The sequence below is a fragment of the Giraffa tippelskirchi genome, chromosome 1, assembly GCF_054371585.1.
Source record: "Giraffa tippelskirchi isolate mGirTip1 chromosome 1, T2T-mGirTip1v1.2.pri, whole genome shotgun sequence".
Taxonomy (NCBI): domain Eukaryota; kingdom Metazoa; phylum Chordata; class Mammalia; order Artiodactyla; family Giraffidae; genus Giraffa; species Giraffa tippelskirchi.
In genome coordinates this window covers 157383909-157401470 of record NC_137275.1, presented here as the reverse complement: position 1 = coordinate 157401470, position 17562 = coordinate 157383909, and the positions used below count along the sequence as shown (strand labels likewise).

General features: G+C 40.5%; 1 protein-coding gene and 1 long non-coding RNA gene across 3 annotated transcripts in view; one reads left to right on the top strand and one right to left on the bottom strand.

Moving 5' to 3' along the window:
* LOC145510173 (uncharacterized) overlaps nt 1-16709 on the bottom strand; it is a 33677-nt gene extending 16968 nt beyond the window's left edge. Inside the window, exons 1-3 of the long non-coding RNA XR_014056853.1 lie at nt 15847-16709; nt 13341-13475; nt 11562-12630 (exon numbers count right to left, since the gene is read on the bottom strand). This is a non-coding gene — a long non-coding RNA (uncharacterized LOC145510173). The remainder of the gene's footprint in view (nt 1-11561; nt 12631-13340; nt 13476-15846) is intronic.
* A 37-nt stretch (nt 16710-16746) lies between these two features.
* UHRF2 (ubiquitin like with PHD and ring finger domains 2) overlaps nt 16747-17562 on the top strand; it is a 71810-nt gene continuing 70994 nt past the window's right edge. For both annotated transcript variants that reach the window (XR_014056803.1, XM_081500614.1), the window contains exon 1: nt 16747-17256. Coding sequence is in view for 1 of the 2 variants with exons in the window: in XM_081500614.1 (XP_081356740.1) it covers nt 17104-17256 (153 nt within the window). In the remaining variant the exon portion in view is untranslated. The remainder of the gene's footprint in view (nt 17257-17562) is intronic.

Below are 17562 nucleotides of genomic sequence, written 5' to 3'. Positions count from 1 at the left end.
TGCTATAGCAGCTTCTCTGTGGTCACACAACTCCTAACTACCACATCCATAGTGAGATTTGGTTCACTTCACTACTGGTGGCTTTGTGAAGTCTAGGATTACCATCCTCCCTCACTACATCCTGTTTTTCTAGTTACATTGGCCTCAGGGAGAAGTGAGGTGGTAAGGCTGGTCTTCTGTTTACTGCCTTGTCTTCTTAATTCCCTGCCCACCGTCCCCACAACACCAAACACATAAGGCTGCAGAATGGGTACTATGCTTTCCTGAAAAATTGTGGGAAATATAGAGTGAATTACAATATAGGAAAAAACATAGAACTGGATGCTATAGGTCTCCTGCTGCTGCTGCTAAGTCACTTCACTCGTGTCCGACTCTGTGCAACCCCATAGACGGTAGCCCATCAGGTCTAAAGGAACAGAAATAAGGGTCCCCTTGGACCAGCACTTTAGTTCTAGACTTGGTTTGACTACCTTCCTTCATAGTTCACTTTTACCCTCCTTTCCTCTTCACAGTGTGGTATTAACCCTGCTTTAGAAATATTCTAGTCCCTAACACACAAGTGACTTCCTAGTCCTAGGCTCTCTGCCTTGTATCTCACCTCCAACTAGAGCAATTCATCTGAAGCTGAACATTTCCCCAAATCTGCATTGTTATCTAGAATAGTAGCCCTTGGGATCTTCAGCAGAATTCTGAGACTCAAAGCCTACACCCTTTCATGAAACTTTTGCTATTTTAGAGGACAGTTATGCCTCCTCACTCTTTCTAGGGGAGTCTAGTGGAAACCACACATGCATACATGTACACATTAGTGTGCACAGAGCATATGCACATACATGGTTACACAAATGCATACATATTCATACATGTGTATATGTGCCATATCTTTCCCAATAAATAGAACAACCAATCTCTCATCAATCTTCTTAATCCATGAAACTGTAGAATACTTAGGAAGCTTTTATTTATTTTGTGTGTGTGATATTTTGGGGGGTGTTTTTTGTCTTTTTAAGAAGCTTTTAAATTTAGTTTGTCTTATAATTTTGACTAGATCAAATTCTTATACTGGACTTCTCCCTAATTAATCTCTGAAAGAGGAGGAGGCATAGCAGAAAACTTTTTAATTTCGATAAACGGATCAACTTGAGGCCAAGAGTATGATTTATGTTTTCATTTATAACACCACTAGATAGAATTTTAAAATCCACTTTTTCTAAAAAGGACATCTATATGTGTATACTTTACAATACATGTATGGTAAAGTGAATACATCATGAGTACATAGTTCACTAAATTTTTATATATCTAGACCTCCTGTGGCTCCTACCCAGATCAAAACACAGAATATTATCAAAACCCAGAAGTTTCACTTTTACTCTTACCAGTTAACACTACAAATTCTTTTACTCCCCAAAGTTTTGACATCTAACAATATGGACTAAATTTGCATCTTCTTGAACTTTATATGATCTAACATCCATTGGATCATCGAAAAAGGAAGAGAGTTCCAGAAAAACATCTACTTCTGCTGTATTGACTGCCAAAGACTTTGACTGTGTGGATCACAATAAACTGTGGAAAATTCTTAAAAAGATGGGAATACCAGACCACCTGACATGCCTCTTCAGAAATCTGTATGCAGGTCAGGAAGCAACAGTTAGAACTGGACATGGAACAACAGACTGATTCCAGATCGGGAAAGGAGTACGTCAAGGCAGTATATTGTCACCTGGCTTATTTAACTTATATGCAGAGTACATCATAGGAAACACTGGGGGGATGAAGCACAAGCTGGAATCAAGATTGCCGGGAGAAATATCAATAACCTCAGATATGCAGATGACACCACCCTTACGGCAGAAAGTGAAGAAGAACTAAAGAGCCTCTTGATGAAAGTGAAAGAGGAGAGTGAAAAAGTTGGCTTAAAGCTCAACATTCAGAAAACTAAGATCATGGCATCTGGTCCCATCACTTCATGGCAAATAGATGGGGGAAAAGTGGAAACAGTGAGAGACTTTATTTTTTTGGGCTCCAAAGTCATTGCAGATGGTGACTGCAGCCATGAAATTAAAAGACGCTTGCTCCTTGTAAAAAAAATTATGACCAACTTAGACAGCATATTAAAAAGCAGAGACATTACTTTGCCAACAAAGGTTCGTCTAGTCAAAGGTATGGTTTTTCCAGTGGTCATGTATGAACTTGAGAGTTGGACTATAAAGAAAGCTGAGTGCCGAAGAATTGATGCTTTTGAACTGTGATATTGGAGAAGACTCTTGAGAGTCCCTTGAATAGCAAGGAGACCCAACCAGTCCATCCTAAAGGAAATCGGTCCTGAATATTCATTGGAAGGACTGAAGCTGAAGCTGAAACTCCAATACTTTGGCCACCTCATGAGAAGAACTGACTCATTGGAAAAGACCCTGATGCTGGGAAAGACTGAAGGCAGGAGGAGAAGGGGATGACAGAGGATGAGATGGTTGGATGGAATCACCAACTCGATGGACATGAGCTTGAGTAAACTCCGGGAGTTGGTGATGGACAGGGAGGCCTGGCATGCTGCAGTCCATGGGGTCTCAAAGAGTCAGACATGACTGAGCATCTGAACTGAATTGAACTTTATATAAGGGAATCATATAATAGGTGTTTTTTGTGTCTGGCATCATTTACGCAATAATTTTTTGATTCATTCATATCTTGACATATATTAGTAGTTCATTCTTTTTTATTGCTGTGTAGTATTCTCTTGTATGAATACACTACAATTTTTTTTCATCCATTCTCCTGTTTATAGACATTCAGGCAATTTACAATCTGGAGCTATTATAACTAAAGCTACTATGAACATTCTTGTACAGATTTTGTTAAATATAGACACTAATTTCTATGCTCAGGTTTCAAATTTGGTTGAATTAATTTGTACTCTCACCAGCAATGTATGAAAATCCAGTTGGTCTATATTCTTGCTAACACTCAGTCTTTTTATCTTGAGTCCATTCTACTGAGACTTGTGATAAGTTTTAAGAAACTAAATATTGTGATATTCTTAAAAGCAGTTTGTATTTTTATGGATAAAAACTAAAAAAATTTTTTCTGAAGTCTTTCAGATTTTATCATAATCTATTCTGAGAGGTTGCTCAAGAAATTATATAATTTTGTCTTACAATTAGATAAAATGATATTTGATCACAAATTTCAGATAGATCAGTTTATGAGCATCACCCAGGAATGTGACAAAAAATTTCAGCCTGTACCAGCGCATATATGTGCACACTTATAGCAATAATCTGTGCTAGACTGAAATACTGGAAGATTATGAGAAGCAGAGTAACAAAATTACTAAAGCCATAAAATATTATTAATGGCTAATCGATTTTGACTAGGATTGGTAGGAGATGGTGTTTCAGATTAATTAAAAAATGGCCATAATTATTTCCCTCTCTATCCCTTTGCAATGAGTTGTTGCAGCTCTTCCTTTTAAGAAAAGGAGTCAATTTTTCCCTTTCCTTTAGCTTGGGCTGATATGACTTGCTTTGGTCAATAAAACTGATGAACTGACCGTGCGCCAAGTACAAGTCTAGACCTCAAGAGGCCTTGGTGGCTTTCACTGGTTCTGTATAATCCTGCACATCCACCATGTGAACAAGCGCAGGCTAAACCCATATGGTGCAGTGATCATCCCAGGTGAAGCCATTCTAGATCCAGCCAACCATCATCTGAGAGTTGAAGAACTGCTCCATCAGCCTAGACCAAATTGTTACCACATAGAATAATGAATTAAATATTAATAAATGGCTTTTGCTTTAAGCCCAAAGTTTTGAGATGGTCTCTTAGGCAGCAAAATATAACAAATACAAGATATATACAAGAAGTATATCTCAAGTACTTGATGGGGAAGGAATTCTTAATTATTATTAAGTATTACTCCAAGAAACTCATACTTCTGAACCCTGCCAACAGCTGCCGCTGACAGTGGCAGTCAACATTCACTAAATGGTAGTGCTAAGTATTATATGTATCTTATTTATTACATGATATCTTATTTATTCTTACCACAGATCTACTAGGTACCTAATCAGTTATAGTTGAGGAAACTGAAGTTTGCCTCACAGTTGACTCCAAAACCCAAAGCTTAAGTTCTCAACTGTTGCATCATCAGCTAAGAGCAAGTAGTTTAACCCAATACTACCTTTCCTGCTCATCTTGATTTACATATAGAAGATTGATAGCCAAGAAAAGCTATGATTTGCCCAAAGCAGTTCCTTCTAACTTCCAGTCTAATACAGTCTTTGCTAAAATCCTTTGTAGTCTATAAATTACATTAATGCTTATGATAAAAAAAATCGTGCTAGTTTGTAAACAAAATATATAAGCTAAATATTCCAGAAAAATTCTCTTCAAAAACCTACAAGGGATAACAAAATTTCTTCACTGTATGGAAACTTTATAAAATGTGATTTTAATAGTAAGGTTTGGGAAGGAGTTGCTAGAGGTATCTGGTTTATTCACATTGTATAAATAGCATTTTAGAAGTTTGTTTTGTTTAGTTGCTAAGTCGTGTCTGACACTTTTGCCACCCCATAAACTGTAGCCTGCCAGGCTCCTCTGTCTCTGGGATTTCCCAGGCAAGAATACTGTAGTGTGTTGCCATTTCCTTCTCCAGGGTACCTTCCTGACCTGGGTATTGAACCCGCATCTGCATTGGCAGGCAGATTCTTTACCACTGAACCACTAGGGAAGCGTGAGTGGGATTATTACACCCTTTTCAGATACAGAAATCAAAGCTCAGAAAAATTAAATAAGTCACCCAATGCCATAATACTGGTAATGAGCAGAACCCAGATTCAAATTCAGGTCTATCTAACTCTAAAGCCCCTGTTGTTTCCATCATGCTACATAACTTCATTAAATCTGTATTAAACAAATTACTAAATGAATATAGATCAGTTATACAGTATTCTTAATTATGCAAATCTGCAAAATAAATTTAACATGTATTTTTAACTGTAAATGAGGAGGGGACATATTTTTCTATAAAAAGTATCAATATTTTAAGGTCAATAACTTTTCTTCTTTGCAGGTAATAATCCTTATAACTAGCTAAATATTATATTAGTGAGAGTGAAATACTATTATTTTTTTGTCCAAAATAGCCTAGGAAAGAAAATCCATTTTTTATTACCTCAATTTTCTTGTCCTTCATAAATAGTACTAGTTTTGAGGGTCTTTAATACCTTAGAACCTAGGAATTAAGACTATGAGAAAATGTACAGGCAAGTTTTTTCTATGCAAAAATTATAACTGCATAAAGGACAAAATTTATCTGCCTCCCTGCAAAGAGGAAGTGAGAGGGCATGAAGAAATACTTTCAGGTGAGGTGGGATAGAATGATGAAGAGAGGTGTCTTTACTTTTAGAGAATTGCATATTATGCAAACTTGTTTTCTTTCAAGCAGACACCTAAATACTAGTTCCTTCCTCCCTCCCTTGCATCTTGCAACAACCACTTGTTAAGTACAACTAGGTACCAAGCACTGAATTCTGTGTTGGAAACAAAGATAAATAGAATAAGTCTCTGTTGTCTCAGTGGAGAAGACAATCATGTAAACAAATAATTACAGCTCTGAATTTAGTGTTAGACGTATGAACTAAGTATGGGAACAGAGAAGCAGTCTTTCCTTCAGCTGGGAGGTATCAGGAAAGGTATACTAGAGCAAGTGGCATTTGTGGAAAATCTTAATATATGAATTAAATATATTCATTTAGGCAGAGAAGGCATGGTAGGAAGAAGCCAGTCTGAGTTCAAAAGAGGGTGACTAGAGGGGTATAACGGTAGATGTTCATTGACCTTTACTCTCAAGAATAAATGATGAAAAATGGAGTCCAGTGAGGCTTTTCATAAATCAAAACTTTAGTAAATTTGTCAATTTTATTCCTAAATTAGTGTTTCTCAAAATTTCTTCTTAAGGCAAAGAAGCATGATAAGGATGGGGTTGAGAATAGCTTTAAGTGAACACAAGATATCTAAAGTGTCACAAATTGTATACTAGAGCTAGGGTCAGCAAACTATGATCCACAGGTCAAATTCTGTACTGTGTCATCTATTTTTATAACTAAAGTTTTATCAGAACACAGGTACACCATACATCTACATATTCAGTAGAGCTGCTTTTGTACTACAACTGCAGAATAAGTAGTTGCAACAGAGATTGTCTGCCCACAAAATCTAATATATTTACCATCTGAGCCTTTAAGAAACTTTGTATTAAAGCTACATATCACCATGAGTAAGTCTCAGAAAAATAATACTGACTTTAAAAATAAGTTTCAATGCTATAACGAATCATTTTGTATAAAGCTGTATGTATGTGTGTGTGCGCGTGTGTGTTAAGTCATGTCCAAGTCTTTTCGACCCCATGGACTGTAGCCTGCCAGGCTCCTCTGTCCATGGGATTTTCCAGGCAAAAATACTGGAGTAGGTTTCCACTTCCTTCTCCAGGGATCTTCCCACCCAGGGATGGAACCAATGTCTCCTGCTTGGCAAGTGGATTCTTTACCACTGAGTCACTTGGGAAGCCCATATAAAGCTTTAAAAGACCCCCAATTTACTATTGTTTAGAGATACATGTATTAGAAGTGTAAAGATGGGCATAACAATAATAAATAAGATAATGTTTATCTCTTTGGAAAATGGAAAGAGGACTATAAACAGAGAGGGATTTTAACTACTTTAAATGTTTTATTTCTAAAGCAAGGTGGTGAATACAAAAGTGTCTATATTATTCTCTGTACTTTTCTTGTATGACTGATGCATTTCATAATTTAAAAACTCTTGGTCATACAAATAAAAAGGAAAAAAAATCAGATGGAGGAGTTGTGTTACAGATTCTATTGCCCCCAAATGGCTGCAACATCTTTCGTCCCATATACTCTTACAATGTAGCTTTGAAACCCTTCCCATTGAGAGGCAAGGTCTCTATCTCTGCCCCCTGAAACTGAATGGGCTTTTGGGAATGTTCTGGTCAAAATAATATGGTAGAAGTGACACTGGATTAACAGGCAAGTTTGGCCTTGGAGTACAGAATGAAGCACGGCAAGGGCTAATAGTTTTTCCAAGAGAATGCACTAGTCATAGCATGCACCCTCTTCCAACAACACAAGAGATGACTCTACACATGTACATCACCAGATGGTCAATACCAAAATCAGACTAATTCTATTCTGTGCAGCTGAAGATGGAGAAGCTTTATAAAGTCAGCAAAAACAAGACCTAAAGCCGACTGTGGCTCAGATCATGAGCTCCTTATTGCAAAATTCAGATTTAAATTGAAGAAAGTAAGGAAAACCACGAGGCCATGAAGGTACGACCTAAATCAAATCCCTTATGATTATACAGTGGAGGTGATGAATAGATTCAGGGGATAAACCTGGTAGACAGAATACCTGAAGGACTATGGACAGAGGTTCATAACACTGCATAGGAGGCAGTGACCAAAACCATCCCAAAGAAAAAGAAATGCAAGAAGGCAAAGTGGTTGTCTGTGGAGGCCTTACAAATAGCTAAGAAGAGAAGCAAAAGGCAAAGGAAACAGGGAAAGATATACCCAACTAAAGGCAGAGTTCCAGAGAATAGCAAGGAGAGATAAGAAAGACTTCTTAAGTGAACAATGTAAATAAATGGAGGAAAACAGTAGAATGAGAAAGACTAGAGATCTCTTCAAGAAAATTAGAAACACCAGGGGAACTTTTCATGCAAAGATGGGCACTATAAAGGACAGAAGAGGTCCATTGGGCAAGGACCTAACAGAAGCAGAAGAGATTAAGAAGAAGTGCCAAGAATACACAGAAGAACTCTACAAAAAAGGTCTTAATGACCTGAAAAATCACATTGATGTGGTCATTCACCTAGAGACAGACATCTTCAAGTGTGAATTCAACAGGGCCTTAGGAAGCATTACTATGAACAAAGCTAGTGGAGGTGACGGAATTCAGCAGAGCTATTTAAAATCCTAAAAGATGATGCTGTAAAAGTGCTGCACTTAATATGCTAGCAAATATGGAAAACTCAGCAGTGGCCACAGGACTGGAAAGAGTCAGGTTTCATTCCAAACCCAAAGAAAGGCAATGCCAAAGAATGCCCAAACTACCATACAATTGCATTCATTTTACATGCTAGCAAGGTAATGCTCAAAATCCTTCCAGCTAGGCTTCAACAGTATGTGAACCGAGAACTTCCAGATGTACAAGTTGGATTTAGAAAAGGCAGAGAAACCAGACATCAAATTGCCAACATCCATTGCATCATAGAAAAAGCAAAGGAATTCTAGAAAAACATCTCCTTCTGCTTCATTGACTATGCTAAAGTCATTGTGTAGATCACAAAAAACTGTGGAAAATTCTAAAAGAGATGGAATACCAGACCACCTTACCTGTATCCTAAGAAACATGTTTGCAGGTCAGAAGCAACAGTTAGGACCTGAGGTGGAACAATGGACTGGTTAAAAACTGGGAAAGGAGTATGAAAAGGCTGTATATTGTCAGCCTGCTTATTTAACTTATATGCAGAGTACATCATGAGAAATGCAGGGCTGGATGAATCACAAGCTGGAATCAAGATTATCAGGAAAGATATCAACAATCTCAGATATGCAGATGATACGACTTTAATGCAAGAAAGTGAAGAGGAACTAAAGAGTCTCTTGATGATGATGAAAGTGAAAGTCGCTCAGTTGAGTCCATCTCTTTGTGACCTGATGGACTATACAGTCCATGGAATTCTCCAGGTCAGAATACTGGAGAGGGTAGCCTTTCCATTCTCCAGGGGATCTTCCCAACCCATGGATTAAACCCAGGTCTCCTGCATTGCAGGTGGATTCTTTACCAGCTGAGCGACCAGGGAAGCCCAAGAATACTAGAGTGCGTAGTCTATCCCTTCTCCAGGGGATCTTCCCGACCCAGGAATCTAACCTTGGTTTTCTGCATTGCAGGTAGATTCTTTACCTGCTGAGCTACCAAGGAAGCCCTGGGGGTGAAAGAGGAGAGTGAAAAAACTGGCTTAAAACTCAACATTCTAAAACCAAGATCACAGCATCTGGTCCCATCACTTAATGACAAATAGATGGGGAAAAAGTGGAAGTAGTGACAGATTTTATTCACTTGTGCTCCAAAATCACTGCAGACGGTGACTGTAGCCATGAAATTAAAAGATGCTTGATCCTTGGAAGAAAAGCTATGACAAACCTAGACAATGTATTAAAAAGCAGAGAAGTCACCTTACTGACAAAGGTCCATATAGTCAAAGCTATGGTTTTTCCAGTAGTCATGTATGGATGTGAGAGTTGGACCATAAAGAAGGCTGAGTGCTGAAGAATTGATGCTTTTGAACTGTGGTGTTGGAGAAGACTCTTGAGAGTTCCTTGGACAGCAAGGAGATGAAACCAGTCAATCCTAAAGGAAATCAACCCTGAATATTCATTAGAAGGACTGAGGCTGGTATTCTCACTGTTAGAATCTAATTTGAACCCTTCATCAGGAAGTTGAACTCTAACAGTCTTCAGTGGAGAAATCCAAGCAGATTGACCCAAAGCCCTCAGAGAAGTTGAAAAATAAGAAGGACCAATCTCACAAGGCAAGAGAAAGAATGTGACTGAAAACGGAATAAATTGCAAGTGTTTAATGAGAATCTCAGGTCCTCACTCCTATTTGAACCATCAGGTATTCCAAAGAACCAGAGAACTCACTGCAAGAAAAATGAGGATTATTCTCTGGACAAAGTGAATGGGAAGGCCTCCAGACACACAAGAGGGACAACTGAAGGGTAAAGAACTCTGACTAAGAAGAAGGACATGGGAAATTTAGGGTTCTAACACTGTCAGTCATTGATTCATGTCCTTGTCCAACTCATTTTGTCATTTGCTAAAGAGCTTAGAGCAAAATGACCTATGAAATATATTTCCATAGTAAAAATCTGTGATTCTATTAAAAATAGAAAAAAATTCTAGTAAAAATAAGTGATTCTTTAAAATATGGCTAATTTAAGTAATGAATCACAATATGAAGTTTTTTTAGTCAATGTAAATTCTAGTTCAATTCTTGTAACATGTAGTTCTTTTTAAAATAGCATTAGAGACACAAACCACTGGACCAACTTTAGGAGGGCAGAAACCAAAAGGAAGAAAGAATTCAACCTTGAAGCCTGGGAAAAAGAGACCTCAAACACAAGAAGTTAAAAAAAAATAATGAAAAGGCAGAGAAATACTACATAAATGAAGGAACAAATTAGAAATACAGAAGTCCAAATAAATGAAAAGGAAATCAGCAAACTACCTGAAAAAGAATTCAGAATAATGATAGTAAAGATGATCAAAAACCTTGAAAACAAAATGGAGAAAATGCAAGAATCAATTAACAAAGACCTAGAAGAATTAAAGAATAAATACACAAACAACACAATTATTGAAATTAAAAATACTCTGGAAGGAATCAATAGAATATCTGAAGCAGAAGAACGAATCAGCTGATTTGTGAGCTGGAAGATTAAAATGGTAGAAATAACTTCTGAAGAGCAGAATAAAGTAAAAAGAATGAAAAGAAATGAGGATAGTCTTGAGACCTGTGGGACAATATCAAATGCACCAACATTTGAATTATAGGGGTCCCAGAAGAACAAGAGAAAAAGAAAAGGTATGAGAAAATTTTTGAAGAGATTATAGTTGAAAATTTCACCAACAAGGAAAAGGAAATAGTCAGTCAAGTCCAAGAGGCACAAAGAGTCCCATACAGGATAAAATAGCATTAGAAACTATAACAGAAAATCTCCCCTTGAGGTACTTTTAATGTTTTATTTCCTCCACAAGGGATTAATTAGTGTGGGCCTGTAGAAAACAGTATGGAAGTTCCTCAAAAAATTAAAAATAGAACAAACATGTTGTGTTGTTGTTGTTTAGTTGTTAGGTGTATCTGACTCTTTCATGACGCCATGGACTGTAGACCGCCAGGCTCCTCTGTCCATGGGTTTTCTCAGGCAAGAATACTGGAGAAGGTTGCCATTTCCTTCTCCATGAGATCTTCCCAACCCAGGGATCGAACCCACACTGTCAGGTGGATTCTTTGCCACTGAGCCACAAGGGAGGCCCAGAACTACATATGACCCAGCAATTCCACTCTTAGATATTTTTTTAAAAAAACAAAACACTAATTCAAAATGATACATGCATCCCAACAATGTTCATAGCAGCATTATATACAATTGCCAAGATATGGAAGCAACCTAAGTGTCCCTCAATGGACGAACGGATAAAGAAGGTGTGAGATGTATATATATATACATACACACATACATATACACAGTGGAATATTACTCAGCCATAAAGAGGAATGGAATTTTGCCATTTGCAACAATATGGATGAACTTGGTAGGTATTGTGCTAGTGAAATAAATAAGACAGAGAAACACAATTACTGTTCAGTTCAGTTGCTCAGTCATGTCCGACTCTTTGTGACCCTATGGACTGCAGCAAGCCAGGCTTCCCTGTCCATAACCAACTCCTGGAGCCTACTCAAACTCACGTCCATTGCGTCGGTGATGCCATCCAACCATGTCATCCTCTGTTGTCCCCTTCTCCTGGCTTCAATCTTTCCCAGTATCGGGGTCTTTTCCAATGAGTCAGTTCTTCACATCAGGTGGCCAAAGGGTTGGCGTTTCAGCTTCAGCATCAGTCCTTCCAACGAACAACCAGGACTGATTTCCTTTAGGATGGACTGGTTGGATCTCCTTGCTATTCAAGGGACTCTCAAGAGTCTTCTCCAACACCACAGTTCAAAAGCATCAATTCTTTGGCATTCAGCTTTCTTTATAGTCCAACTCTCACATCCATACATGATCACTGGAAAAACCATAGCCTGGACTAGATGGACCTTTGTTGGCAAAGTATTGTCTCTGCTTTTCAACATGCTGTCCAGGCTGGTCATAGCCTTTCTTCCAAGGAGCAAGTGTTTTGTAATTTCATGGCTGCAGTCACCATCTGCAGTGATTTTGGAGCCCCCAAAATAGTCTCTCACTGTTTCCATTTTTTCCCCATCTACTTGCCATGAAGTGATGGGACCAGATGCCATGATCTTGGTTTTCTGAATGTTGAGTTTTAAGCCAACTTTTTCACTCTCCTCTTTCACTTTCATCAAGAGGCTCTTTAGTTCTCTGCTTTCTGCCATAAGGGTGGTGTCATCTGCATATCTGAGGTTACTGATATTTCTCCCGGCAATCTTGATTCCAGCTTGTACTTCATCCAGCCCGGCATTTGGCATGATGTACTCTGTATATAAGTTAAATAAGCAGGGTGACAATATACAGCCTCGACGTACTCCTTTCCTGATTTGGAACCAGTCTGTTGTTCCATGTCCAGTTCTAACTGTTGCTTCTTCACCTGCATACAGATTTCTCAGGAGGCAGGTCAGGTGGTTTGGTATTCCCATCTTTTTGAGAATTTTCCACAGTTTGTTGTGATCCACACAGTCAAAGGCTTTGGCGTAGTCAATACAGCAGAAGTAGATGTTTTTCTGGAACTCTATTGCTTTTTCGATGATCCAGCGGATGTTGGCAATTTGATCTCTGGTTCCTCTAGCTTTTCTAATGTGGAATCTAAAAAAAAAATAAAGCAAACTGGAAAGTATAACAAAACAGATAAAGAGAAAAGCTAGTGGTTACCACTGGGGGGAGGGTAGGAAGGAGAGGCAAATAGAGGTAGGGGAATAAGAGATATAAACTACTAAAACTATAACTACAAAATAAATAAGCTACAAGGGTATATTGCACAGCACAGGGAATATAGTCAATACCTTATAGTACCTATAATTGGACTGCTACTGCTGCTAAGTCATCTCAGTCGTGTCCAACTCTGTGCGATCCCATAGATGGCAGCCCAGCAGGCTCCGTTGTCCCTGGGATCCTCCAGGCAAGAACACTGGAGTGGGTTGCCATTTCCTTCTCCAATGCATGAAAGTGAAAAGTGAAAGTGAAGTCGCTCAGCGACCCCATGGACTGCAGCCCACCAGGCTCCTCCATCCATCAGTATGTTGTACATCTGAAACTTACATAGTATTGTACATCGACTATACCTCAATTGGAAGAAAAAAGGGGAGAAAGGCTGTGGGCAAGGTATAGGGAACTGAAAGAATATATATGAATCTAGGATTGTAAAAATGTTACAATTCCTGACCCAAAGCAACAAAAGAAGGGAGAAGTTACAAGAACATGAAAAAGTAAGTCACTTTCAGAGAAATAGTTACTTCCCAGGAAGGCTAAGACACCTTTCAGGGAGAAAACCAGGGGAATAAATATATTGACCTCACTCTTTTCCCATTCTGCAGTGTTCCTGTCTGTGCTTCCTCCCCACTGGCCAAACTCAGTTGGAAGTGTGAAAGCACTGACCCCGTTGATGTACTCTCTGTCTTTGAACTTCAGGACAGTGGCCAAGTAGAGTGGTCCTGGAAGAGTGAAAGGAAGGTAATCATCAATAATGTACAGATAAAAAGGTGGTAATCCAAACTTTAGAGACCAGAATAAAATTCACTCTACGTGTATGTGTGTGTGTGTGTGGTGCGTGTGTGTGTTGACTTTGAGACGTTAGTTGTGAAAAGGAGATATTCTGAGGGGTGATAAGATTCTAGAATAATTAGTTCTACAATCAATTTTTATTTTCTGTTTTTGCCTCTTTTGATTTGAACGAATACCGAATCATGACTGATGGCATAAACTTTAGTATTTGCTTCTTATCCATGTAAATAATTCCTCTTTCCTTGTTCACATCCAGGTTGTTTCAGTTACACATCTGATAATTAGGCATGGTATGTCAGAACTGTCTCATATTATGATTTTTGTCAGAGAACTTCTATCTTGTTTTTAAAATGGGGCAACTTCCTAAGTAGACAACAGCATTGCAAGGAAAGAGAGAAAATCTTAGTTACAACACATACTGTGTGAATAAACACAAAAGGATATATTTTGTTACACATAAAACCGCTGTTTGTGGTTATTTATAGGCTAAGTAAGTTAGTATACATAGAATCTATGTTTCCAGATGTAATTCATTTGATCTACACAGGACAAATAATTTGTTTTCTGGGTCTTACATCTCTAAGCCCTGTCCTGTCAATCATTTGGGAGCTATACTGACTAGATTAACACATATTCTATATAATCCCAGTAGATAACCAATTTTGACAGTAAATTTCCTCCTCTCCCCACCCCCACCAAGAGTTCTCCATGGAAGACCCACCACATTAAGAAGGACAAATTGTATCATGGAAGTGAGTACCAGAGGTCTTGACCAGTTCCTCCTTCAGAACTTCTTTACTTTCCTTCAAAACTTTGGCCTTGTATTTCCAACTGTCACGTAGATATCTCTATCTAGGTATATTTTAGATGCATTTCAAATGCTATACAGTGCAAACAGAACTCACCCTATTTTCCCAATTTGCTTTCTCTTCTAGTTATAAGCATTACCATTTACCAAAACCATCATTTAAGTCTCCCAAACTAGAAACGAGAACTATTCTTAGCATTTTCCTCATTCCTCATATCCACACATTCTGCAAGCCTGATGGGCTTGATTTTCTAGGACACTCTAGAATCTATCCTTTCCTCTCTCACCCACTGCCACAAATTTCACCAAAACTGACACAATTACCTCTTTAGTAAGCTTTCTGACAGCATTCCAGCCCCACCCCCCACTTAGTTTTTCCCTAAGGCATCCTTCCACATTCTTTCTGCTGTCTTTCCAAAGGCCTATTTAATTACATCAGTGGACTCCTGTAAAAACCTTAATTTCTCCCTGGGGCCCACAAAATCTACTGCTTTGAATGCTAAGCTTCACACTCTGCTCTTCTCCATTTAGTCAAACTTTTTACATGTAATTCCTACGGACTGCAAAAATGCGTACCTTCAGTCTTTGCTTAAGCGCTCTCTCCTCTGAGGGCATTCTGTACTTAACTAAAACTTTTCCATAATAAGAGCACAAAAATAATTGATTGTGTACCAGCTAGGGATAGGCACTATGCTGAATCCTCTACACTCTTTAGACATTACAAGCACCATTTTACATAGAAGAAACTTAAGTAAACAATCTCTCCAAATCATATTTTAAGTAAAGAGCAAAACTGAGTTTACAATTGAGGCCTATCTCAATCTGTGAACTGTTCATTTAAATACTGTCTTCCTTATAGTATATCATTCAACTCAGGTCAAGTTGTACCCCTGTCTTTAAGCTCACAGATTATTCTAGTACCTCATCTCTAATTCTAGTCTCTCATGTCTAATTGTTGCTTTAATCAAAAGCAGACTATTTAGTACTAAATTATTCTTTAATATTTTCATGCTTTCTAAATCTTATCTCAATTGGATTGTAAATTCTTTGTAAGCAGAGAATTAGAAAAAAAAATTCTTAATATGCTTCCACAATGGCATAGGATATCCTATAATAGCAAATAGCTATCCCTTATTGGGACAGGTTATAAGCGTGCCTAATAGTTACACATGTAATGAATACTCAGTATTTGCTTTACTTAGGAGCAGACAAGATGAATTATATCTAGAAGATACAGTGAATGTAAAATTTCCAACAAGAGCAGAGACCAAGTCTGTATAGGTATTCCACTTTTTTCTGTCCCTCCCCTGTTGGGCCATCTTTTTTTTTCAGTCATACTACTGGATCTCTGTACTGGCAATTATTTCAAGTGGTTATAGCAAAAATGCTGCTCTGCCTTTTATGCTAATAATTTGCACCAGTCTGAATAGTCAAGTTATGGATTTTGGCAAATATTAAGTTCAAATCTTTTATATATGTATAATTTTTTCTACCTTCATATGCTCTCTTCCTTCTTCTTTGAAGTAAGCGCACTGTTCGATGTCTTAGGTAACGTGCTTTGGGCCTATTTCTGATAGTTTATTCCTAGTAGGATCTCTGGACTTCTTCAGAGGTGTGTAATTTTGCATCCTTTAAAAGCATTATCCATGACCCTGCAATCCCTCAGGCCAAATGCTTACTAACTCAGGTCCACAATCGGTAACCGCGAAGGGCCCTCCGGGAGGCGGCACCAACACCTCCGAGGCCTGAGGTACGGTTGCGAGCGCAGCGGGCCCGAAGAGGACGATCCCAGCAGGCCTTTAGCTTGCCCGCCTAGGGCAGCCACCTCAGCCCAGCGGCGGGAAACCCCAGGATGAAGGTTTCCGCGCGAAGGCAGCATTCGGGCCTGGCGGGAAACGACTTCGCGAAGCATAAGGGTCCCCAGGGTCTTTCCTGGGTGGCCGGCCCAGCCAGGCCGCGTGGCTGACAGTGTCTGGCAAAGAGCGGTGGAGCGGGTTCATTTCCTGAAGTGATTTCTCACAAATTTAAGCTGCACCCGCACGCACGCACTCCCCTTTCCTTGATCACACAAGTGCACGTCAGAATTTCTTATCTTTGGTGTGTTTTTGAGACCACAGAACGGAATCTGCTAAGCCTGAGGAGTCGCTGGCGCCCTGGGTAGCGAAAACTGGACCAAAGCGGGAACCCATGTGGGCGGCCTTGTAACTGCCAGACACCCAAAGGCTAGAGGGCGTGTCCAAGGCCCAGGTGCAGGCGGAGACGCAAGTAACGGCTCTAGGCGGCCCCGCCCCTCTGTCCCGTCCTCCCTGCACCCTCCCATTTTAGTTCCCCCTGGTCTACAGCCACTTCCCTAGTCGCTACCTCTTTAAGGCGGAGCCCGGCGTAGATCTCGCGAGATCCGGGTTGGCGCCGTGACCTCCATGTGGGAGCTAGAGCTCTATAAGTAAACACTCCGCGCAGCGCAGACAAGGCTGCTTCCTATTTGTGAGGCGGGGGCTGCAATAGCAGCCGAGCTTCCGACTGGTTTCGGTTTCCTTCCTTCTCCAGCTCTGTTGGGTGGGCGCACGGTCTAGGATTCACCGCCGCCTGTCGGGCCCGGCGCCTGGTCAGTCTTCCTCCCTTGTGCGCGCGCTCGCCGGCCAGCCGCTGAGAGCCAGAGCCGCCGGGGAAGCGGCGCGGGCCGGGCGGGGCGCGGCGGCCGGAGCGCAGGGGGAGACAAAGCAGAGCCGGCCCCTTCTCCCGGCGCCGAGATGTGGATCCAGGTTCGCACCATCGACGGCTCGCAGACGCGCACCATTGAGGACGTGTCTCGGAAAGCCACAATTGAGGAACTGCGCGAGCGGGTGTGGGCGCTGTTCGACGTACGGCCCGAGTGCCAGCGCCTCTTCTACCGGGGCAAGCAGGTAAGGCGCGCCCAACGCACTTCTCTGGAAGCCCCAGCGAGGGCAGCGGGATGCTTGGGCTGGGCGGGCCGGAGGGCTTGGTGTACCGTGCGCACTGAGCGCACCTGGCTCCACTTCGGATGGGCAGCCCGCGAGGCTCAGAGTGCGGCCCTGGGCCCGCCTGTGGGGCGCAGCGGGGTCCCGGCCACCCTAGTTGCAGGTGCGCTCGGCGGAGTCGGAGGCGGGGGCGCCCCGAGCGCCGAGACCTACCGCCCTTGTCAAGCCGGTCAGCAGCCGCAGGCACAGCCCGCCAGAGTGCGTGGGGTA